General features: G+C 38.9%; 1 protein-coding gene across 2 annotated transcripts in view; it reads left to right on the top strand.

Moving 5' to 3' along the window:
• sfswap (splicing factor SWAP) overlaps positions 1-26,694 on the top strand; it is a 108,695-nt gene that overhangs the window by 73,859 nt on the left and 8,142 nt on the right. For both annotated transcript variants that reach the window (XM_065244139.1, XM_065244140.1), the window contains exons 14-17: positions 10,057-10,352; positions 16,406-16,552; positions 21,266-21,427; positions 22,158-22,230. In XM_065244139.1, the coding sequence (XP_065100211.1) occupies positions 10,057-10,352; positions 16,406-16,552; positions 21,266-21,427; positions 22,158-22,230 (678 nt within the window). The remainder of the gene's footprint in view (positions 1-10,056; positions 10,353-16,405; positions 16,553-21,265; positions 21,428-22,157; positions 22,231-26,694) is intronic.

The following is a 26,694-nucleotide window of genomic DNA, read 5'->3' as shown; positions in this document are numbered from 1 at the left end:
AACCAGTGTTGGGTCGCGAAGGGTCCAGCCCAGTGTTGGGTCGCGAAGGGTCCAGCCCGGTGTTTGGTCGCGAAGGGTCCAGCCCAGTGTTGGGTCGCGAAGGGTCCAGCCCGGTGTTGGGTCGCGAAGGGTCCAGCCCGGTGTTGGGTCGCGAAGGGTCCAGCCCGGTGTTGGGTCGCGAAGGGTCCAACCCGGTGTTGGGTCGCGAAGGGTCCAACCCATTGTTGGGTCGCGAAGGGTCCAACCCGGTGTTGGGTCGCGAAGGGTCCAACCCGGTGTTGGGTCGCGAAGGGTCCAACCCGGTGTTGGGTCGCGAAGGGTCCAACCCGGTGTTGGGTCGCGAAGGGTCCAACCCGGTGTTGGGTCGCGAAGGGTCCAACCCGGTGTTGGGTCGCGAAGGGTCCAACCCGGTGTTGGGTCGCGAAGGGTCCAACCGGGTGTTGGGTCAAGAAGGGTCCAACCCGGTGTTGGGTCATGAAGGGTCCAAACCGGTGTTGGGTTATTTTTAACCAAAATTCTGTGTTAATTTAACCCAACAGGTGGGTTTTTTCTCTTTTGATCCAACGTTGGGTTGAAAATGACCCAGCATTTTAAAGTGTGTTTCTATAGCTATAGCTCTTTACATTTTTCAAACTAATTTACTCGTCGGCCAAGCCGCTGTTGCGGTTGTTTCCTTCATGATTACCCTGGCAGTTATATAATCAATGCGTTTCTTTTGAAATGGTTATTTTCCCTAGTGGGACCTTTCCAGAATTTCAGTAATGACTGTCTTGTGTTGTTGTTACTGTACCTGGCAGCTCCTCACAGATATCCATTCATCATATTGGCATGCAGCAGAAAAACAAGCCAATTATGTAGTCTTAAAAGCCATATTTCCACATCTCAAAAGCGTTCCACAAGCATAAAAACATTCTTGGATTATTCATACTGAGTTATCGTTCTGTTGGGAATCGCAGTTTTAGATTTTTTTGTTCTCATTAATTATGGCATTTGTGGAATGTGATGCATACAGGTGGATGCGATGCAGCAGCAGGAGGTAAATTCAATGCAACATCATTCTGCATATGTACAGTTACTTCTGCCTTAGACAGTTTGATAGATAAGTGCTTAAGGGATGTACTTTAGCCTATAGGTCTCTTAAACTAGTTTAATAATATAAATTAACTTGATTTCCAAAGCTATTCCTTGTAATCTTAATCAGGGATTATTTACTCATCTGCCTCAATAATAACATTTCTGTATTTGGGCATCTTTACCGTTATAGATGCAATTACTATTAGAATATAATTTAAAGATCTATTGACACACATGCAATTTAATATACATAACTATAATATCAGTGTTGTATAAAGACCTTACATAATGAACTGTTATGTTTTATTACCTTAGAATGAGTCGCTTATGTCTATTTCTATCTTTTAGTTTCCGTTTTATTAAGTCAGAATTTAAACACGAACGGGAGTAATGACGGGTTTAAATGGACGCAAACTAATATTATGTCAGAGTCCGCTGCTTGTGCTGTAAGTAAACATGCTTCACAGTGTTTTGTACATAAATATGAAAGAGCTTTCTCTGATATTTTAACAAAATTGACGAAATAAGATCGCGCAACTTTCACATGCTCGCAAAATGAAACTAATAAAAGACGCAGAGATCAGCCACTTTAGTTTTATCAATGAAAGCCTAAAGATAGCGCTGTACACTGTGTATCCGAAAAGACGTAAAACATTGTGCTCAGTACCTCAGATTATATAAATAGGTGGAGAGAAGGCGGTCTCTTGTGGCTGTTCGAACACATTCAACCACATGCGTATTTACACTACAGAAGCAATCCGATCGAACAGGTTTTCGACTACCTCTGAATGTGGTTGAAAGTGGTCGAATGTGGACAAGCTCAAAATGTTTTAAAAACTGTTTACAACTGTAGGCTATTTAGCGTCGTCCACTTGTGATCTGATTGACGAAAACACATCTTAATACAAAGTGTCAACAGCCTCTTTGCTGTCTCAGTTGATAACTTGTCCTCTCTATGTGCTACGAATGGGAAAGTAAGCTGTGTACTGTGCCGTTGGTTGCAACCTCACCTCTTGATGCTGCTAAATTTGCACACTGCACTTTTAATAAATTTTGTTCAAAATTTATAACAATATACAGCATTCACATCAATATGTGACTATATTCAGGCATCTTTGTTGAACTCAAGCCAATTTCATTTAAACTGCAGATATTTTAATATCCCTGTTTGATGGGAATGAGCAAAAAGTAATTCTGTTCTATAATCTCTCAGCTTTGAAACTTCTCCCTTTGAAACTTGAATTAAATGACTATTAAAAGCAGTATAGCTGTGTATTATATGCTGTATCAAAAAGCTATCATAAAAGCTATTGTAATCTCATTGCTATATTGCATTGCATTGTTTGCCCAGACTTAAGGGAATGGAGGCAATGAACTGGCCTCTTAGTCAGTTTATTTTCCCATAATCCCTCACTTGGCATCCAGGACGATGCAGTTCCTTTCTTTAATGGCTCGTTTTTTGCTATCTTCCCCTTTAACCCACATATCATTCTCCTCCCTCCTAATACTGGATGATTTAGAAGGCAGCTTTCAAAAACTCATCACCAGCTGACCTCAAAGATCTTTTAAGAAGAAGTGTCCTAATACTCTGTTCAAAAGTCAGGAGAGATTAAAGAATCCTCATTGTCCTTAAAGCCCCTCTAACCTAAGAAATGCAATGTTTTTCTATCAGAAAATGAGTCACTTGTGTGTGTGCAGAAACATTCTGTAATTATACAAATCCATCTATTCGTCTTTGCGTAATCTGCTTTAAACCGCAACAGTCACACAAAACAGACTGTTCTGGATAGATCCCCTATCAATGTGATGTCACAATGATTATGCCCCACCTTAGGGGCCCTTTAATAATCCCACAATTATGCATTCCTGCACTCTTAGAAAGGATGCGTACATTTTTGTGTAATTTTAACACATTACGTGTCATTTTGTGTTGATTTTGTGTTAAAGGAGTGGTCCATTTTCTAAAAAAATCCAGATAATTTACTAACCACCATGTTATCAAAAATGTTGATGTCTTTCTTTGTTCAGTCGAAAAGAAATTATGTTTTTTGAGGAAAACATTCCAGGATTTTTCTCATTTTAATGGACCCCAACATTTGACAGTTTTAATGTAGTTTAAAATTGCAGTTTCAAAGGACTCAAAACGATCCCAAACGAAGCATAAGGGTCTTATCTAACAAAGCGATTGTCATTTTTGACAAGAAAAATAAAAAATATGCACTTTTAAACCACAACTTCTCGTCTATCTCCGGTCCTGTGACGCGCCACCTCACGCAATACGTCATCACGTCAAGAGCAAACGGATGACGTATGCGAAACTACGCCCCAGTGTTTACAAATGTGGAGAAAGAGGACCGTTCCGACGTTGTTGTATGTGGAATGATACTAATTAATGTCTTTGTGTCAGTTTATTGTTTAAAATGGTGCGCAAATGTGCGTTTCATATATGTAACACCTGACCTTTCCACGGCATTACGCAATTACTTGAGGTCGCGCTGGCTCATCACACGGCCGGAGGAAAACAAGAAGTGCTTTTTTTCTTGTCAAAAATGAATTATGCCTCGTTTGGGATCGTTTGAGTCCTTTGAAACTCTGTTGAAACTGCAATTTTAAACTGCATTAAAACTGGTACGTGTTGGGGTCCATTAAAGTCCATTAAAATGAGAAAAATCCTGGAATGTTTTCCTCAAAAAACATAATTTCTTCTCAACCGAACAAAGAAAGACATCAACATTTTGGATGACATGGTGGTGAGTAAATTATCTGGATTTTTTTACAAGAATATGGACTAATCCTTTAAAATATAACACAAATGTGTTGTTGTTTTAATAATAACATAGAAATGGGTGGATTCTGGAACAACGCATTTAGTGTGTTGTCCCAGAATCAACACTGATGTGTTGTTTTTTACACATCCGTTCTAAGAGCGTGTTGTTTGTAGTAGTTAGAGTAGTTGCTTGAAATGAATGTACTGTGGTTAAGCTATTATATACCGAGCACATGGATGAAAATGTGTGGTCTTGAAATTGTGTGGTAGGGAAAGTAAAATGTTTCACTGTTGTGAAAAAAATAAAGGAAAATTCAGGGAGTAAAAATGAAGTCTCCTGTAATTATGAAGATAATAGCTTTTTAGACTCCGCTGGATGTGTGACGCATTGTGCGCAGAGAGAAATCATAAATAAATTCAATTCCCGTCTCCCTGAAGTACCTTTTGAAGAACTGTCCTAGACTTCAGACTCGCCACCTGCTCCTTCAGAGGAAAACGGCTAGTTCACACAAGGAGGTAAAAGATTTTTATCATTTATTACCCATATGTTGTTACAAACCCCCGTGTCTTTTATTCATCTGTGGAGCACAAAGGCAGAACGAAAGCTTCAGTCACATTCACTTTTATTGCATCATTTTTCGTACAATCAGAATGAATGCCGACTGACTCTATCAGTACCTAACATTTTGGCTTTTGTGTTGTAAAAAGCACTCATGATTTGGAGTAGAACATGACAGTTTTTTTGGGGAGGTGGGATGATATCTCTTTAAAAAACAATAGCCGTTCATTAAGAGAGGCTAAAATAGTAATGTTTCTTTTCTGAAAGCCCAAGCTAATTAGTAATATAACATGTCAGCTTGGTTGTCTTTGCCAGAGACACCAATTCTCAGAATCCTCAAAATACCCAATAGAGTAAAGTAATGTTTTCATTCACGTTGACATCATTTAAAGGAAAAGCGCTCTCTGCACTTTCGCAAGCTAGAAAGAAAGTGTGAGAGATAGGCTCTCTAGAGATTTGCACTGCTGCCCATGCATTTAAATGGCTCTTATAATCCACACCAGATCTCCTTATGCAGTTACTGTTTGGAGAAACTCTGTAAGATTGAGGTGATTATGTCAAAAGTTAAGGGAAATGGATCCAGTGTGTTCTTCTGAAGGTGCTCAACCACAATTTGTGGCGTGGTGTATGGGGGTCATTTGTGTTATGCAGGTTAACATGGAGCAATTGCAATATTTTTCCTATATACACCGACCCACAGACTACTACAAATCTGCCATATAGGAAATTGGTATGTGTCAGTAATAGGCAATACCGTAAGGTCAGCAGGTTAAAGTTGCCCTTATTATAATTTTGGCAGTAAAAATAAAAAGATACTAACCAATTTGTTTAAAAGTGTGTGTGTGTATATATATAAGTATTTTTATGTAGTTGTAGAATTTGATTCTGTCGCTTGGTTGAGCATTACTTTAGCAGCTCAAATTTCATAGTTTGAATCCCAGGGAACACACATACGGATAAAATGTATAGCTTGATTGCACTGTAAGTCACTTTGGATAAAAATGGCAAAAGAAAATACATTAATGTAAATGTACAAATGTTCTTGTAAAGCTCCTGGGGCAGTTAAACTTCTCATTATAACTATCATTAGAATTAGAAAATTTACTCAATGGCTGGAAAATGACCAGGGTGCAAATAAAAACCACTGTTCAACATGAAACAATGCCTTTAACTTTTAAGTTCATTTTAATTTGTGGTGTGCAAATGATTAATCACATGCAACAGAAAAGTTTGTGTTTGCATAATATGTGTTTTTACTGTGTAAATATTATATATATTTAAATAAACACATATACATGTATACATTTAAGAAAAAATATTATTTATATATCTTTTTTTATTTATATATAATCTAAAATATATAAAGTTGTATATAAATGTTTCTTATGTTTGTGTATTTGGTATAAAACAATGTGTTTGTGGTTAAAAAACACATTATTTTCCACATAACGTAAATTTTTGTAGCTCCAGATTTCACTGTTTTCCTGAAACGCACGGATTTAAAAAAAATCTCTGTGTCCCTGATTGGGCAGCTAATCTGTAATCTGTGATTGGCCTGAATACCTCCGACATCAGCCGGAAATGTGATGCTCCTTACCATGTTTGAAAGATTCGGTCACACTCTGTTGTTATTGATTATTTGTGAAAGTTTATGCACAGTACGCACAAATAAATTATGCAAGCACAACTTTTTGGTATGCAATTAATCGCTTACCCACCACTATTTTTTAAATATCTTTCTCCAGTACTTTTTTTATTATTTAAACTGTCATGAAAAACACTTTAAAAGCCGTAAAGATGACGTTAAACAAACAACTGCAGTGTTAAAGGTTTGGTTTCCGAGATTGTTTCCAGAGAATATAATCTAAATAGCTGCAATTTAACCCACTTAAATGTGTTGTTCTCTGAGGAACAGATGGATTAAAATGCTGTGTACTTTTCTCCGAAGAATTTAACACCAGGGTTTAATGACTTGCTTTGTATTTGCATAACACTATGTCCTGTGTCAGGATATCTGATTGTCATTCTCGGCTTGCAGTTTTCTACGCAGTGGTTGGTGGATGTGATTTTCAAAGGCTGATATAACTGTCAATATCTAAAGAAAAGTGTGGTTTATATATGTGACAATGTCTTTAAAATTTCGGCTAGAGATTAGGAACATCAAAGTTTGAATTATAGTCAGTGATTTCAATCTTTGACGTGATCCTCAGTCAATATTAAAGATTTTAAATAACTTGTTTTTTTCAGACTCAAGTCTCATATGTTCATTTTGTCAATAACGAATTATACATACAGTGCACAAACGGTAGACTTTGGAGTACATTAATTGTTTTGTGGGGAATAAAAAATGGTTTATTGTCCAAACATGCATGTTATCAGTCAACAGCCTAATATCTTCTCGGCTTTAAAGACATAAGACTTTGCACCGACCCAAAACTCAAAGGAGAATTGACTGAGCCACCAATGAATGACTTGCAGTTTGTTTTTACCCATTTCCTTTTGTCACAGCCTGAGGCTGAACCAGCATTGTGTGACTTTATTGATCGATACATCACAAATACAATCTTCAGATTTCACCCATGTTTGTGAGCAGGGACCAAATGAAAACGTTGTAGAATGAGATAAAAGGTGTTAGGCCTCTGCCAAGTTTTTTCACAGATTTTCCCTTCAGACAATCTTTAGGAGTTTAGCACCTAAAGGAGTATTAATAGTATATTGGCTCAGCTGCTTTTAGCACTGTGAAGATTTGTTTGGATGACTTCTCATTTTGAAAGTGTACCTGACTGAGATCTATAAGTTTGTTGACCTGATATTCTTGGCTCCTGATCTGTTTTTGGGGGTGATTGATAAGACAAACATCACTAATGTTGTTGCTTATATCTAAAAATAGAGATTTAGTAGACCTGAAGTATAGCTCTAAAAAGGCTGAAGTCTAAAATTCGAATGCAAAATAAATGTTGCTTTCATCAGAACTTCTGTAAGATATTTAGCACTGTTGGATCAATGGTATAGTGGGCAGTGCTCCAGCAGAGACGCGCTTTCTGCAGAGAAGTGCTTTCGGCAGAGAAAATGTTTTCAAAATTCATCAAATTTGTGTTTTCGGCAAAGACACATGCTTTCGGCAGAGAAAATGTTTTCAAAATTCATCAAATTTGTGCTTTCGGCAGAGACATGCCCTTTCTGCAGAGACATGCGCTTTTGACAATAATTTTTTTTTCAAAATGAATCACATTTGCGCTGTCGGCAGAGACGCGCTCTTTCGGCAGAGACGCGCTCTTTCGGCAGAGACGCGCTCTTTCGGCAGAGACGCGCTCTTTCGGCAGAGACGCGCTCTTTCGGCAGAGACGCGCTCTTTCGGCAGAGACGCGCTCTTTCGGCAGAGACGCGCTCTTTCGGCAGAGACGCGCTCTTTCGGCAGAGACGCGCTCTTTCGGCAGAGACGCGCTCTTTCGGCAGAGACACGCTCTTTCGGCAGAAAACATTTTGTCAAAATGAATCAAATTTGCACTGTCGGCACAGACACGCTTTCGGCAGAGACATTTTTTTTCTAAATTAATTACATTTGCGCTTTCGGCAGAGACGCGCTCTTTCGGCAGAGACGCGCTCTTTCGGCAGAGACGCGCTCTTTCGGCAGAAATAATATATTTCAATCTACATTTCAATCTATGAATCTACTGCATATCCAAATCTGCTTGAACATGAATTGTCAGTTATGGATGTTTGGAGTCCACACCCAGACCCTTTAACTAAGGTATCTAATCGAACAGGCATGCTTTGTTCTTTGCATTTGGGGTGGATACCAGAAGCACATTGAGTTTAGACATTTAAACTGAATGTTTTATAAAAGCCAGGTCCGTGGTTTAGTTCCTCCTCTAAAAGGCATGTTGTTATTTTGGATATGATTTTAACACTGCCCTGGTTTCATTTACATTTTTTTGTGCAAAACTTTTGTGATATTTTCTAAATGTTGATTAATCTATTGCGATCAATGTCATACAACTCAAACCAAATTTTTCTCTCGTGATAAGTCATTCCAAAAGTTATGGTGATGGATGTTGGTATACGTTTACGTAAATCACGGCCACCGCACTGCGCGATTTGTATATTTCGGCAGAAAACATTTTGTCAAAATGAATCAAATTTGCACTGTCGGCAAAGACACGCTTTCGGCAGAGACATTTTTTTTCTAAATTAATTACATTTGCGCTTTCGGCAGAGACGCGCTCTTTCGGCAGAGACGCGCTCTTTCGGCAGAGACGTGCTCTTTCGGCAGAGACGCGCTCTTTCGGCAGAGACGCGCTCTTTCGGCAGAGACGCGCTCTTTCGGCAGAGACGCGCTCTTTCGGCAGAGACGCGCTCTTTCGGCAGAGACGCGCTCTTTCGGCAGAGACGCGCTCTTTCGGCAGAGACGCGCTCTTTCGAGACCGCTTCTTTTTCTGTCAAGTTTGATTCCTAGCTTTGGTCCCCTACCCCTGTTTCTACCGTGTACATTCCCTTAACTAATGTCTGTCAAAAACAAAGAAAATTGGATTAATTTTGAACAATATACTAATCATTATTGTTTAGACAATTTAAAACCCATCTTGCACCAATTTTATTGTTTTGGTGAGGGTAAACGTAAGAGCAGAGACTCGCTTTCCTTCAACGTTTATATAACCAAGTGCCAAACCCCTTAAAATCGAACCCAGCTGTGCCCTCCACCATTTAACCCCAACTACTGCCTGATATTTCAAGACAAAAGCTATCAAATTCAATATGCTTGCTAATCTTCTCATCTAGACCACCTACCCATAATCCTCCTGCCCTTAGCTCTCTTTAACATAAGACACAATCCCAACTGAGCAAGATAAAGAATAACGCAATTTCCAGATTAATTGGAGCGCGTTTATAAATACTCACGGAAGATATTGCGTCCTGGTTTAGTTAAAGCTCTCCAGAGCCATAAATATGACCTGAAGCTTTTTGATTTCGAGCCGCACGTTCGCTCTGGTTTTTCGTCTTTTTGTTATTTTCTGCCTTGTACTAAAATAGACTTTTTATTTTGTGTGCGTGTGTGAGTCAAATTAAGATCCGCAGATGGGGTTTTGACTTTGCGAGCTGCAGAATTGATTGATAAAATTTCATTTCTGATGTGAAACCAATGCAGAGGGGATCTCATTTAACCAGACAGACACATATTGAAGTGATTACTACAGAGAGAATGGCCAATTATCTTCCTGCCAGGCCCATATTATGCTGCAAAAAACTAGTGTTTTAATTAGCACTTTTTTTCTGGGGGAAAGAGGGAGGGCAACTACTGGGACTTTCAAAAAAAGACTTGGACACAGCTTGCGAGAGTTGCGACATACATATAAACTAACACTAGCTGCTTTCTTGCACAAAACACAGACACACACCGATGGCAAGATCTCTCTAAATTGGATACGGTCTCTGAGAATACCCAAAGCCAGTTGTGTCTCTATTGATTGGGGCACATGCACGAATTTAGTAAGCCACTGGGACCGCCTTTCATCTCATCTGTGGCTTAATTTTGTCCATTTGAGGAGCCCTGATTGGATTTTGCTCATTAAAATGCTAAATTCTCTTTCATGTGCTATCTCACTTAAGGCTCCGGTTCATGTGTCACGCGTCTAATCCATCTCCCTTGTTTCCACAGCCACTGGTGTCGGCTCTTCCCGTAAGCACTCTCTCTCAACACGCATCTCGCATACCGGGCCTTGACTACCAGGTTGTGGAAACCACACAGGCGAGGAGCACAGATGGCCAGGCTTCTTACATGACCACCACTTCCACCTCCTCACGCAGGCCCGATGGGGACAGAGATGAAGAACGGGACAAGAAAAAGAAGAAACACAAGAGAAGGTCACGGTCCAGGTCTCGTTCAGGGTCCAGATCAAAATCTACATCCAAGCACTCTTTACCCAGTGCCTACCGGTCATACAGGAGATCCAGGTACCTATAGCAGTTTAGATTTGGTATTTTATTAAGCCCTTGCTATTTGGTAAAGCACCATGCCCTAGGCTGCTGAAATGTGATTATGGTTTTAAGTGCTTTTTTAATCCTTTTATTCTTTAAAAAAAATGCATTTATCCAGCACTCTTTTATGTTAAATGTAAAACGTGGTTTTAGGGCATGAACGTTGCAATAGATCACTTCTTAACCTTTCTGAAAATAATGCACAAGGAGCTTAAAAATACATTTGCAGGATAAAAATACGTGAGCCGTTTGAGTAAATTGGTTATACTGTAAAATGCGAGAGACAAATAACACACCATGTAAGCATTCACAATGCAGTGAAAAAACCTTTGGATTTAATGATGGGTTTAGCATTTTGGCATCAATAACTTCCACCAAATTTTCTGTAATTGCATTATTGCTCAGCAGTCATGAAAATATTCAACTCGGGTGCAAAACGAATCATATTTTATGACCAATTTATGCAGAAATCCTTGGGCCTGAGGTTAAATATTTGTGGGTGGGCCCTTCTCAACGTTTTGATATACAGCAGACAGTGAAGTAATTGGACCCCCGCTTTGGCCCTTCAGAAATCCAGAAAATTCAAGGGTATGCATTCGCTTCATGCATCTGTGATGCATAATTTCAGATGCTCAGTGCATTCAATATGTGTTAGGGTGGCCTGTCAAAAGTTTGCATCCCAGAAACTGTGATTTTACGCACACGCACACCTCTCAACTCCCATTCACCCCTCCACTGCCCTCATATTCAATTCGTTCTCTTTATTGGAAATCAAGCACAATTTGTCATTATGCCCTGCTGAAGTTGCGGTAATTACAGTGCCCTCATCATGCTGTCCTGACACGCCTTAATATAATTTCTGGAGTTTAAATCATTTTGGCCTCAGGATTTAAATCACTTACAGTGTGTGAAAGCCTAGATTAAATGGCTCTCTGTTTTGCTCTCTCTATTTGTCTCTCTCTCTTTCTCATTCATTTACTCTCTGGCCCACTGGCTCATGGCCTTGGTTATATTTATATCCAGGCTTGCTGAACATTGGCAAAAGTGTGGCTGTAACTTCGATGAACTTGCTTGAGGTGAAATATGGGAGGGTCAGACCGCTTTGTCTGTTGCCAGATAAGGAGTGTCTGTGAACGTGTCTCCCTCTGACTGTGTGTGTGTGTGTGTGTATATATATATATTTCATAAAATAAATCTTATGTCTGTAAAAAAGAGAGATTGAGATGAGTTTTGGGGGTAGAATCGCTTCTTAGACTACTAATCTAGTTTGGCTAAGCCCCTGTGGGGGCCTGGAGATATCGGCCCGGCTTTAGCAATGTTCGCCGGCTAAGAGCTGTGTGAGAAATCTTTCTATCCCCGGTGGTTTCCTTATTTCTCTGTTATTGAACTGCACTTCATCCGCTTACTTCATAGCCGGTGCTGACTGCAGCGTCTGCATTACGATGACAATCCCAGCTTCGTGACCGCGGCTGGTCTAATCCAGATCTTTTCACCTCTGCACTTAATTTCTCATTGAATGTGGATCTTGGCAGCTCTGCCCTTCACCGGTAGACCTCAGATGATCTGAGATAATGAGAGTTAATGGCAGTGGCGCAGACCTGAAAGATCAATCTTTGTCCAAATGTGTCTTCTCTCGCACATATTTGTTTCTCATCTACATCATGAGGCTTGGGCATTCATTAGCAGGCCTGAGGATGCACATGTGTCTTTGTGGTTGTGACCCCATTGAGTGGGTTACAAATCACAAATTTGTTTTAATGCAGGTCTTCCCGTTGGTCGGATCTGTTGGTTCGCCGGCACAATCTTGTTTGAGTGTCTGAGTATTTATGCCAAGATGGAAAATGACTGTTCAGCTGTCACCTTTCGTGCTGTTTTCCCGTAATTTGCATTCTGGCGAGCACATCGTGAATTTAATGAGTAGTCAACTCTTGTGGACTTGAGAACATCGAGGCAAAGAGCTAAAGTGGATGAGTCAAGGCTTCAAAGGTTTTTACAGTACTGTATGTTGTTTTTTAATGTAAAGGTCTCTTATGAGGTCAGGGGCCAGATTAGATAAAAACCCTCTTTGTGGAAATCAGATCTTTTTATTAGACAGCAGGGCACGCAGGTACAATGCAGGCTTGGTAATTTTTCAAAACAATAGACTCCTTGTGCAGTTAACTGAGTTGGAAGAAATACTTAATATGTATAATCAGTATAAGACTGATTATTGTACTTGGAGAGTGTGTACTCATAAATATTAAACTTAGGCAATTTGTGACCCTGCCTGTAAGAACCCTAGCTGAAATAAGTTTTTGCTATTTCACTTTTTTACATAAAGTCATCCTATATAATGTAAAAAAAAAAAACATTTGGTGAAAACATAACCTTGATATATTTAATATTGACTGAGTACGTCGTGTCAAAGATTGAAATCAATGAAAGAAATCAAAGTTGACTTCGATTGAGCTTTTAAATTGGATTTTACAGGCAGGGTCCAGTCCAGTTGTGCGGGCTCCATTAACAACTTTGTATAGATAATATTACTCTACGCTGTATTGATTGATTTTTTTTTTTTCTTTGCACAAATAACATCCTTTGGTTTCTGCAAACTAAAAATGCTGGGTTGTTTTCAGCCTATTGTAAAATATTAATGTGGCTCATACAGGTTGGGTCAAATATAGACAAACCAGCCGTTGGTTTTCAATGAACCCCCTCCCAGGGGTCGACCGTAGCGCTGTTGATAACGCCTCGCTTTTTTTCTTATCAGTGCAAAAGAGACTCAGAATACACTGTCGATTATGAACATACAGATATGAGTTATACATCATTCATAACTTTAAAGCGTCTGGTTTTATATGTGTCTTATCACAATAAAAACAAGTGTTGTGCTTTTTGCAAAATGAAAAAAATCAAACAGGATGCACGTACTGAAGTGCTACGAAACCCCTCAGACCCCAGAAAGTAAACTATTCCGGATTGTTTCTGCTTGTGTCAACCAATTGTTAGGATTTTCTAGGTTAATTTAAACCAACAGTTTAACTTATCCATATTTTACCCAACTATTGTTCAGCAACAACAATTGTTCAAACTACCCAGTTGTTTAGAATGTAAAGAATGTGTGTGGCTTAGATGCATTTTTTCTTATACGTGACCCTGGACCACAAAACCATTTGTAAGGTTAATTTTTTTTTGCATTTAATGTATGCATCATCCGAAAGCTAAATAAAGAAGATTTCTATTGATGAGTGGTTTGTCGGGGTAAAACAATATTCGGCCAAGATGCAACAATTTGAAAATCTTGAATCGGAGGGTGAGAAAGCAAAATATTGGGAAAAGCGCATTTAAAGGGATAGTTCGGCCAAAAATGATATTAAACCCATGATTTACTCACCCCCAAGCTGTCCGAGTTGCATATGTCCATCGTTTTTCAGACAAACACATTTTCGGATTTTTTAGAAAATGTTTTAGATTTTTTAGTTGATTAAATGTAATGTTATGGGGTCCATGACCTTCTAGTCCAAAAAAGTGCGTCCATCCTTCACAAAAGAAATCCAAACGGCTCCACGATGATAAACAAAGGCCTTCTGAGGGTAATCCTCACTGTTTTGTTGTAGAAATATCCATATTTAAAACTTTACAAACAAAAATAACTAGCTTCTGGTAATGCCACCATCTTAGACTCCTCTGTATTCAGGAGAGAGTATTAGCATAGTGTACGCAGTTTTCTTAGTGACGTATGACAAATTCGGAGGGCGGGGGCACAGAGCAGCGGACCAGAGCAGCAGCACAGAACCCCTCATAAACTGCGTACGCTCTCATCTTAAATGCGGAGGCGACCAAGATGGCGGCGTTACCAAAAGCTAGTTATTTTCGTTTATAAAGTTTTAAATGTGGATATTTCTACAACAAAACAGCACGGATTACCATCAGAAGGCCTTTGTTTATCTTTGTGGAGCCGTTTGGATTTGGATTTTTTTTTTTTTTGAAGGATGGATGCACATTTTTTGGACTTGAAGGATGTGGACCCCATAACTTTACATTTGATTAACTGAAACATCTAAAATAACTGAAAATGTGTTTGTCTGAAAAATGATAGACATATACATCTTGAACGGCTTGGGGGTGAGTAAATCATGTGTTTAATAAAGACTGGGTCATATGTATAAAGAGCCAAACCCTGTTTTATCTAAGAAAAAGAAAATAAATATAGCTTTTTTTTTCTTCCAAGGCCTGAAGAAAAAAGGTACCGAAGAGTGTTGGTTTTGAAGATGTATCAGTTGTTAGATCACGCGTGACTGCAAAGCAGTGTTTCGGGAGAGTCATTTGCTCAAAATTACTCACTGTAGTATAATTTTTATTACAGCTCACATTAATAACACGTCCCTGTAACAGCCCGACCCGGCAATAAAACACAAACATTAAATGAGCAATACTAGGATGAGAAATAATTTGAACACGCCTGCTGTAAACCGGCAAACATGGGTAATGTTGTGTCTCCAATTTTCGTTAAGCCTGATAATAACACCCCAGTTTGTAAGCGACTCAAGTCTTTTGTTATTTACAACCCCATGACACCTAACATCTCTCATCTCCAACCAACACGTCAACAGCAGGGACCAGCCTCACATTTATCCTTAATGAGTTTATCTGTCCGGCGTAGCAGAAAAATAGAGAAAAAAGAAAACTTGCATTGAATGCAATTATAATAACTGGATGCGAAATATATTTTGGTGAATAAAGAAATCCCTTATTCAGATAATAGCTTTGAGACCCCTGCTCTAGATTCGATTAAATGCTTGCTTTCTTTTATAAATATATATTTCTGTTCTCCCCGCCTGTGACTGACCCCCATATTTTTTATTGCTTTTCTATTCTTTTAATACTTAAAATTTTTGCGTGTGTGTGTGTGCACGAGAGGTTTATTTTTATTTGCATCATCTATCCATGCGTGTGTTGTATATGCCCGTCTGATTGCGTAGCAACCCACGCACACCTGCTATTACCAGCCCATCCGTTTTGTTTCTGAAGTGTCTTTGTCAACATCAGATTACATTTTCCAAGGTTCGTTGAAGATCGCTTCATATCGTCATTGAACATTGAAGCTCAGACACCATTAGATACTGAAAGATGCTGTCATGCCCTTCAATTAATTAAGCATGTAGATAGACCCTAACCTTCCTGTTCTCTGCCTCATCCCTAATTCTTGTTAAAATTTCATTTGTTAAATGTGCCGAAAGAGTTCAGCTGTGTCAGGTTGCTCAATAGCTCCATACTTCAGTTGTGTTAAATAAAAGTTCTTCAGAGAATTGAAGCGTGCAATAGTCAGACAGGAAAGGTTTATGTAAGATTTTGAGCGCTTTCTTTAAATAAATGAGAAGCGGAAAGGATCCTTTGAGTATTGACTTCTTTCCTGTAGAAAGTTTGCGTTAGTTGTTTTTCAAATTTGAGATTGATAGCGAATAGCTAAGGCAGGGAATTTAATCTTTACACACCCACTGTATTGTAATACCTTCAATAATGATAAGTAGATCATTAAATATGCCATATTAAAAATAAATTGTGCAACATGACAAATTTATTATGTATGTTACTGTTCTGCAAGAGATCCTAGTTGGATATAATAGATAATGTACTGTCTCTCAGGGTTTATTTTCCAATAATGACTGTCCGACTGTCCGTTATTCTTCTTATCACACTCCTACTTGTTAAATAAATAAATAAACAGACATTAAATATTAATTTGAGCTATTATGTAAGAAGAAATAGACCATCGAGAAAAGCAAGACATGTAACAACCCCAGGAATGAGTTGCTTCATACAGTAGGACAATTCATTATAAAGTTTAGTTGTTATAATACAGCCACAATCCACCAATCAGAAGCAAGCTTTCCAGAACTTAAGGCTATACAATAACACAAACTGTCAATTTAATGAATTTTTCAATTTACTTGATAGCATCAGTGATCCTTCTCTCTTTCAACATCAGTTCTAAGTAGACCATGTTGTTGTCTTTTGTTCACTTTTCATGCCCCTCTCTCCTCTCACAGGTCTCAGTCCCGTTCCCCCGGCCGAAGGGATCGTCGCGCTCGCTCACCGGAAAGAAAACGTGATGAGAGGGAGAAGGAGAGTTATGGCACAAGTGCCTATCGCCTTGGCAGTAACCCAGGCCTGAGCCGGAGGCGCTCTCGTTCGAGGTGGGCAACAACAGGGCTTAACCGCTATGCTAAAGGCTCACCAGTTCATTAACCTCCTGTTTATACAATAAATATTTATTACTGTACTCTTCCTAATGAATACACAGAATCGTGGGTTTTCAACTACATTAGCGTTTATTCATAGCACTTAAAATGTCTGCCTGTCTGCAATTATGTTAAGATTTATAGCTGCCGCTTTTTGCAGCGAGTGGATGGAGTTGCTTTTTACTTATAGAAATGGCTATTTGTACTCATCTCGTTGGGTCTTGCCTCCTCTCAGTCTACTGTAGTGTAATAAAAACGTTTGAAATAATATAGGGTTGGGTACCGTTCACATTTTAAGTGGTGTTGGTACCAGTATCAGTACAAGAAATTCATTTTTCAGTACTATATAACGTGTACACTGTTGAAAGCAATATTGAATGCAAATAATTTCATTTGAAAATTTTATTTATATAAAGGTCTGAATTTTTGCCTAGTATATGGCCAGTTGGTTAAAGGGACACTCCACTTTTTTGACCTAAAGTTTTATGGAATCGTGACCACGGCGGTACTGAGAAAATTTGATACCGCAATACAAAGGAATGTATAGTACCGTTACATCCCTAGTGATAACAAAAACATTTATTTTAGTAAAAAATCAATCCAAACCTCTCAAGTTCAATTTTTTTATATATTTTACACACTAAACTAACTAAATCCTCTCTCTACCTCTCAATACTATCACTATAACCTCCAGGGCATCGTGTGAGCACAAACTCACATTAGTAAAAATTATGTGAACTTTAACCAACACTCTGAAAATGTTATTATGTTTAGTGCCAATAATTTTTTCTACAGGCGGTCTACGGTCAGAGTTTTACTTGCCCTGTCAACATTTTTACTTGCCTTACCACAAAAAAACAGCACTAAAATAAAATAGACCTGCCTATTTTATATTGTTTATACCCCATGTAACTCATTAAATAAGTTTAATAAATAAAACATTTAATAAATAAGGTTACAATACCAAAAACTACTTATTAAAAATTTCAAATATTGACCTTAAAAGTGTCGAGTTCGGTTGCCAACCTTAATGATTACCATTAAAACAATAATTTTTGCTAATAGGAAAGTGATATATTTGGTAGAGCATGGTGCTAGCAATATTTTAAGGTCCAGTGGGGGATTTGGGAGCATCTAGCTGTGAGATTGCGAATTGCAACTAACCCCAATTTCGAAATGCATAGTAAAGCTACGGTAGCTGCCACAGGACAAACATGTCGTTGTCCGAGACAACGTCGGGACTAAATGCGCTCTATAGAGCAGTTTGTCCGTTTGGTGCTAATCTAGAAACATGCTGCCAACTTCCATGTAAGGGGACCCGCAGTGTATGTAGATAAAACGGCTTATTCTAAGGTAATAAAAACAAATACAGTTCATTATTTAAGGTCTTTATATATCACTGATAATATAGTTGCACATTGCACAGAAACAGGAAAAACATATACCAGTTTTACTATTGAAACCAATATTGAATGCAAATATTTTCATTTAAAAAATTTATTTATAAATATATATTTTTTGCCTAGTATATGGCCAGTTGCTTAAAGGGACACTCCACTTTTTTTGAAAATAAAACTTGGTTTTGGAATTCATTCAACTGATGGTTTGGCGGTACCACTTTTAGCATAGCTTAGCACAGGGGTGTCCAGACTTTTTTGTGTGGCGATCTACTTTTAAAATGATAAAGCCGACAAGATCTACCTGCTAAAAAGCACAGCAGCAGTTAACTTATGTGCGATCTACCGGCATTGCCCTTGCGATCGACTGGTCAACGTATTGGAGACCCCTGGCTTAGCACAATCCATTGAACCTGATTAGACCATTAGCATCCCACTCAAAAATAATCAAAGAGTTTCTATATTTTTCCTATTTAAAACTCAACTCTTCTGTAGCTACATTGTGTATTAAGACAAAACGAAAAATTGGCCGATATGGCTAGGAACTATATTCAAATATATACATAATATATACATCAGCAAAGTCCTTGATTGTTACGCTGGAATGAGAGTATAGTTCCTAGCCATATCAGCCTAGAAAATCACAACTTTTAATTTCCGTCCGTTTAGTAACTACAGAAGAGTCAAAAGTGGTACAGCCAGACCCAGAGATCCCTGAATAAATTCCCAAACGGTAAAAATCAAATGTTTAACTCTAGGGGAGTTGAAAAATGAGCCTATTTCCAAAAAAAGTGGAGTGTCCCTTTAAGCAGCGTAAATCTCTAAAAACTTGAGTTTAATATGTCATCAAGTATATAAAGTCATATATAATGGTGACATGAGAAAGTACTGAATAGTAAAAATCAACCATTTTAAACAGAATGACAGAGAGAAACATCTGTTTGTATTTACCGCAGCTCTGATAAGGTTTCATTTTAAACCCTCCAGTCGTATATCACCGCAGAGCCATTTGGCTGTTTGTCAGCATGCTGTTCACGGTGGTGAAAGTGCTTTCCTAGTGTTTCCTCAGAGCGACTACCTACCCAGCCCGGTCTCTTCGGAGACTCTAATCCTTCTATTGAAGAGGTCAATAAGACTCCATCATCTCCATCCTCCCGCCATCTCGTTTCTCCAACCTTACCAATATTATCTAACTGACGCCTCTGAGGTGCTAAAGCAACACTGAAAGAGCCGGTCATGGTGTCTTCTCAGATCTCAGACGGCTTTTATGTCACCGGTCTTTATCTGGGCGGTCCACTCTCTCAAAGTCCTTGGCTAAGGAGAGAAGCAAGACGAGCTCTTTCGCACCTTCAAAGGAAAAATATAAGGCTCAGCAGCATCTTCCGTTACACCCTCGACTCTTTGTAAGAAAGAATTGAGAGGGTGAGATAGATGGTTAGATTACTATCAACAAGCGCGGTTCAGTGTAACTGCAAATAAGAGGTTTAGTTTGATGTAGGATGATGGGGAAACATCTCAGGCAGGAAGCTCTTTTTTATACTTTTATAAGTGCAATTTTTAAGATTAAAATATATTTGTTAGACTTCAGGTGAAGAAGTACACTACTGAATTGATTATTGTATAAGCAAGTGTGCTCTGTCTTGTTCTTTCTGCAAGGACGAATCAATGCATTTTAACTTCTTTATTTCAAGGACTTGATTCCCTCTCTTCAAAACTTGTTTTGTCATCTTGCTGCATTGCAAGGTAATTAGAGGTCACTGTGACTATTAACTGATGCTTGGGTGCTCCTTTAAAGGATTAAAGGATTTTCTTAAAAAAAAAAAAGAAAATCCAGATAATTTTCTCTCAACCATGTCATCCAAAATGTTGATGTCTTTCTTTGTTCAGTCGAGAAGAAATTATGTTTTTTTGAGGACAACATTCCAATTCCATTTTAGTGGACTTTAATGGACCCCAACACTAAACACTTAACAGTTTTTTTTTCAGCGGAGTTTTAAAGGACTCTAAACGAACCCAAACGAGGCATAAGGGTCTCATCTAGCAAAACGATTGTCATTTCTGACAAGAAAAAATACTTTTTGTCTATCTCCGGTCCTGACGCGCCAGCGCGACCTCACGTAATTGAGTAATGACGTCGAAAGGTCAGGTGTTACATATATGAAACGCACATTTGCGGACCATTTTAAACAATAAACTGACACAAAGACATTAATTATTATCATTCCACATACAACATAGTCAGAACGGTCCTCTTTCTCCACACTTGTAAACACTGGGGCGTAGTTTCGCATACGTCATCCGTGACCTCTTGACATGATGACAATGGCGCATCACAGGATCGGAGAAAGATGAGAAGTTGTGGTTTAAAAGTGCATATTTTTTATTTTTCTTGCCAAAAATGACAATCATATGGCTAGATAAGACCCTTATGCCTCGTTTGAGATCGTTTAGAGTCCTTTGAAACTACGTTAAAAAAAACTGTTAAGTGTTGGGGTCCATTAAAGTCCATTAAAATGAGAAAAATCCTGGAATGTTTTCCTCAAAAAACATAATTTCTTCTCGACTGAACAAAGAAAGACATCAACATTTTGGATGACATGGTGGTGAAAAAATTATCTGGATTTTTTTAAGAAAATGGACGGATTCTTTACTTTTAAAACATATTTTTTTCTTTTTAAACAACAGACCCAAAGAATTCTAATAAAATATTTATAAATAACAAACAAAGGGCACTTGAAATGGACTGTGTTGTTTTCTCTCTGGAGAGAGAGCATGTTTATACACGAGATTGAGTGTTACTGCTTGTGTGCATATTATATACTGTATGTGTGCCCTATTTGCGGCTCAGAGTTCTTCGTGACGTGTGGTTGCTTTGAGTCTTCACACATACTGTTTGTCACTTGGTCCCATAAGAAAAGCAAAATAGTGGGGATGTAGGGAGGTACTCGTTGCTCCAGGTCTTTTCTTTTATATTGATTTCTTGTTTTTGTAGCACATGAACTTGTTGAAAAATTGAAAATTCATTGAAATCATCTTCTCACCCTTCCAAACCCGTACAAGTTTCTACTTTCCACATGTGTGAAAATTATATATTGATCAAAAACCACCATAAAAGAATAATAAAATTATTGTGTCTGGAGTGCTTTATCAATCCACAGTTACTCCCCTAAAGTCATGTCATATAGCAGTTTAATCGATGTGATTTATGAAATATGATTGAAATAGTTATTCCCTTAATCTTGTGTTTAAGTTTAAAAATTCTCTCTTTTAGATCGCCTCACGAGAAGAGGAAGAAGAGTTCAAAGTCCTCGCACCGTTTGAAGGGTTCTTCATGTTCACCCTCAGCATCCCCTGAGAGAGGTGGAGCAATGACCAGAGTCTCTGCAAGCCCCTCCCCCACCGCAAGCCCCACCCCCAGCTTAGGGCAGTCCAGGTAATGGTCATCACTCCAATCAAAACATTTCAGAGATCAGCTGCTTCAGTCAGAATCATATATTGTAAAACTTCAGGCATTTTTTTTTGCACTTTGTTGCAATATTAATTCAAGCTTCACTGAGAGCAATGTGGCCCCCTGGGTGTGAGACACAAAGTCAGCCTTTTTGGATTTCATAGTTACGTGTTTTTTTTTTTTTGGTACGATTTGACAACTTGACTAATTACTTTCTGAATGAGGCTTGAAAGCTTTAGATGCTCTGAATCACCCCTGGTGACGTTTTGATATGAAACCTTGATATATTTTTTCGACAGCTCAATATGCTTGGAATGTAGAAGGAAAGCGGCGATTTAAAATCTTAGCGTTTTATTTCGCTCATTACGAGTTTCATTCAAACACCTGAAAGGTAACGTGTTGCATGGGGTTACTGGATATAAAAAAAGACTTTTTAAAAAGTTTTTTCAAAAAGTTGCTTGGCCTTCAGCTGTTTTTCTTTCTTTTACCTCCCGCTGCACTCCTCTTACTGCTTTTGTTTTATTTGTGCTGCTGTCATTTTTCTTCCGGCACCCGTGAATATTTCATGACCTTCTCTGGTCGTTGACTTTCGGGCCTCAGATCACCAGTCACCATTAATTTTGTATTAAGGCATTTTTCACCTCCTCTACTTGTTGACAGACATCTGTTTCTTTGTAGCTCTCTCTCATTCTCTCTCTCTTTGTTTATTAAACAGGCATGGATCTCAGGAGAAAGACAAGCAAGTACCACCAACTATTGTCTCTTCAGTTCAATCCAAAATCACTCAGGTATGTAATAATAAATGAAGTCCCAGAGTCACTATGCTTCTGTGAAAATACTTTTGTTCATCTCTTCCTGTAGTGTAGGCACATCACACTACATCAGGGGTCTCCAACGTGGTGCCCGCGGGCACCGGGTAGCCGGCACAGAGTCTGTGAGGTGCCCACCACAGCACATTCTGTTAACTCTTTCCCCGCCAGCGTTTTTTAAAAAGTTGCCAGCCAGCGACAACATTTTCATGATTTTCACAAAAGTTTAATGCCTTCCAGAAAATGTTGTTCTTAAAATATATAAACATACAATATATCAAATAAAAGAACAGACCCTCTGCTTTTAAACAAAGAAAAAACTTTTTATCCTACCTTCATTAGTTCTCTTTTATCAGCTCTAAATTATGGATAGGTTTCTTCAAAAACACAACATTTTGAGCAAAATATTTTTGTAAAGGACTTTTGATAGAGATCAGATGAGAAGCGATCCTCAAAACATACACAGACATAAAGCTGTTTGCCCTAGGGCTTCACTCTCTGGTTTTATAAGTTGCACCTGGTGGATAATAGCGGAATTGCGGAAAGACAGAAAAACTCGTCGTAGCAGGGAATGAGCTAATAGTCTCAATTGTGATATTTATTTATTACATTGTTTTATTAGCTTGGCTTATGTATGATAACATTTTAAATAATACTAAAACATATCAACAAATAAAGTCAAATAAAATCAACAAGTAAAGTAGACCATATCAAAAAGTAGCCCTCCAGATTGTTTTATGCATTGTGGTAGCCCTTGGAGACCCATGCTATGTGCTATAAAATGTTTGGTTTTCTGTTTACAGAGGTTGTAGGTTCAAGTCCCATTATGAAAAAAGTAACAAAGTAAAGCCGCATTCATACGAGATTTTCCATTGACTAACACTTATATGCATGTGAATGCAGCATACCAGAAACGCAAGCTACCAAGAAAGTAATGCGTTCCAAAGTTTAAGTTTGGTGAACTCTGACCCACAAATTCGTATCACGTGAGGACCAGTAGGAGATTGAAACCTTGAATAAGTGACTGAATTAAAAGTAGCAGTGTCCCACAATATGGTCTTGTTCAACACTGCTTTAAATGTGAAATGTGGGACTTTTATATGACTCTCTTGACAGAAATGCAGTACTATATACATAAATATATTATCATAATGAACTGTATTGTTTTATTACCTTAAAAATAGCTGTTTTATTTATCGTATTTTCGGACTATAAGTCACACTTGTTTTCATAGTTTGGCTGGTCGTGCGACCTAAAGTCAGGTGCGACTTATCAAAATGAATTCATACTGACTAACATGAACCAAAAAATAACATTACCGTCTACAGCCACGAGAGGGCGCTATGTGTTGCTCCTGTAGCCTACCCCTGAAAAAAACTGTTAACTGAAACATTAACTTCAAGACAACGGAGAAAGACTTAACAATCAAAATGCCCCCAAAAAGAATAATAATTTTCGAAATAAATGCGACTTATAGTGCAGTGCGACTTATATATGTTTTTTTCCTCTTTGTGGGGCGCAATTTTTTGACTGATGTGACCAAGCGTGCCGCACAAGCCCTGAAAAGTGAAGCCAAAACGTCTCGATCGCCCCCCAGTGACTGGTCCCAGTATAGGTCATAAACCCCACCTCCCCATGTTATTCAATGGGACTTGAGACCAACTAAAAAAATTAATTACACTTCAATTTTCTTTTTTCGGAAGCTGGTTTCTGTCATTTACTGTAGTTTTTATCATGCTGATGTAAATTCAAATGTTTGTTTTTAAAATAGGTTTGTGTTTAGTTAGTTATTTAATGACAATAAAAACGGTGGTGACACATCAAGATTGACAGATGGGATATCGTGTGATATGTGCATTCTACGAGAGCGAGGGCGGGGTTTTGACTTCGCGGCTTCCCTTCCTGCTCACTACTGCGCATGACTGGTCCCAAAATCGCTATTGCGCAGACTCAAGACCCAAGATGTCAGCGCCATATCGGGACACTGGCGGCTTCACTTTTCACCAATGGAAGAGAGCGAACAGGCGTCGTCCATCTTTTTTTACAGTCTATGGATGTGACTTATACTCCGGAGCGACTTATAGTCCGGAAAATACGGTACATACATCACAGGTCCCCTTAAGTCGCCGTCATGTTTCTACAGTAGCCCTAAACAGACAAACTGCTCTACAAGAGCGCATTTTGTCACTACGTTGTCTCAGACAACATTTTTGTCCTGTGGCAGCTAACGTAGCTTCTCATTGCGTTTCGAAATTGAGCTTGGTTGCAAATCACAATCTCACCACTAGATGTCGCTAAAAACCCACACTGGGCCTTCAAAGGATTATACAATAAATAAAAAAAATAAAAATAACTTGCCTGGATGACAGTGTCGCTGAATACTGGAATAGATTCATATTTTAACTAAATTGACAATGGCTTGCCGTGTGATTTCATATCCAGTTCATTTTATTCAAAGTTTAAGAAATAATATATACATTAATTTTTTTTAATAAAAAATGAAGCATTTTAAGGCTAAATCTAGTTTAATTGTGTGTTTAGTGGTTCAAACCCGTAACTGTAATGTTACACTAACATCAATATCTTTCTCCCTTACAAACACTGTAGCAAGCTCATGAAACTTTCTTTTAGTTCCTCGCTTGGTTTAATTTATTGCTAAAGGCGAAACACAGACATAAGTGTGAAGCATAGCTGACGAGACCTTTAGACGCTTAGTAAAGCTTTAATGTATGTAGTTTAAAGTCAATCTCAGTGGTCTGTGTTTGCCGGGCTTTACGTGCTGAAACCGAAAAAATACAGTGATTTGGTTGCATGATCTTGTCGCCAACGGTGGCTATGTTTGTGTGCCTGCGTGTATGTTTATGGTTGAAAGGGAGCTTGTCACCATCGCATGCTGATTCAATGCAGCTGTCAGTCTCCGCAGCCTTGTTTTTGATCCCTGGCCTTACGTGGCGGGACTGAAATGCAGCGAAAGCTTTATTCTGCACTTCCTAATTTCCTGTGAATGCAAAATGCAGGTAGGTCATACTGTAAAGTCGGTGTCTAAATAAGATGATAAACAAACTATACTGTCAGGAATTTTGCATCCAACTGATAGGATTTTTCTCAACAAAAAAGCAGTCAAGCAGATAACAATAGGTCCTCTCTGTTTTAAAAAAATAACAGGGCAATGCTTTGACATGGCTTCAGATTTTTGTAAACCATATTCCCCGTCCGCCACATGGAATCAGTCTGACAGCTCTGAACTGGAGCACGGCGTCTAGCAGAAGCGAATTGGCTCTTATTAAAACCAGCAGCCGCTGCCCAAGTCGATGGTATCACGGTTAACCCTGACAAATAACTACAGGCAACAGCGTCCACAGCCCTGGGCACGCCTGCATTTCTTGTAATTTCGCTTCGAGGTCCCCTATGTTCCCTTCCGGCCAGGCATAGACAAACTCCAGACGCTGCAGACCACACGTAGATCCTGTGGTACAGATATAAGTTTCAGCTCGGCTCAGTTTGATCCTTGCCTGCAGCTCTACCACGTGCGTCTGCTGCAGATCCTCCAGAGGAAATTGATGTGCACTATTGATAGAGAAAGAAGTGCTCTCGGGAGGCACACCGATGGAGACCGGTGGAGTTTTACAACTGCAAATGAAAAAGCTGTAACATTAAAGGCAATGGAAGCATGTTCCCCATCTCAGCACTGCTCCCTTGGGATTTTATGGATGTTATATCTGCCTGTCAGCCAAACAACAAGGGACGCTGCTTTATGGAGCTCCCGGTGGAACACAACGGTCTCTTTATTTCATGTGTTTTACGTTTTCCTCTGTCTCTAAAAGTCAGGCACTTTTTCTTATTTGGCAGTGTTAACCAGAGGCTGCGTGCCGCGGGCGGCAGGTGACTGATGGTTTGATTAGAAGGTGTGTATGGTGGATTGCAGTGGGCGCACAGGCAGGTTATTAGTTCTTTATTAAAGAACGATGTTTACGGGGTAAAGCCACATTCACACAGCACTTTAGTCTCAAAAAATATTCGTAAAATTGACAGAGGGGCTTCTGTGAGGCTTCACGTCCCATAAATGTTATGTGATCGCTCTCGTAAAAGGACCCAGTAACACTGCCATAACATTTACAGAAAGCATTTTGTGTGAACAAGATGCAGCAACAATGCCGCAAGCGGCATGCCGTGTCCTCGCAACCAGAATTTTTGGTCAGCTCTTGGACACAGCGAAAGATCGGCAAACTGGACTTAAGCAGAGATCAGGGAGCTCATCACTATCCGCGCTAAAGCTGAGATTAGTCATCAGCACGCTCCTTATGATCATGTCATAAACTTAACTGCAAGAGAGAAATCACGAATAATTAGCAAACTTCAGACGCTGTGGGAAAAACCCGGCAGGACTCTTTCGCCGCAAGCATTTTAAAAAAGTTGCCAGCCAGTGCCAGAATTTTTCCTGAT

Source organism: Paramisgurnus dabryanus, chromosome 18 (assembly GCF_030506205.2).
Source record: "Paramisgurnus dabryanus chromosome 18, PD_genome_1.1, whole genome shotgun sequence".
Classification (NCBI taxonomy): domain Eukaryota; kingdom Metazoa; phylum Chordata; class Actinopteri; order Cypriniformes; family Cobitidae; genus Paramisgurnus; species Paramisgurnus dabryanus.
Note: the sequence above shows the minus strand (reverse complement) of the source record. Positions and strands in the feature narration are given on the sequence as shown.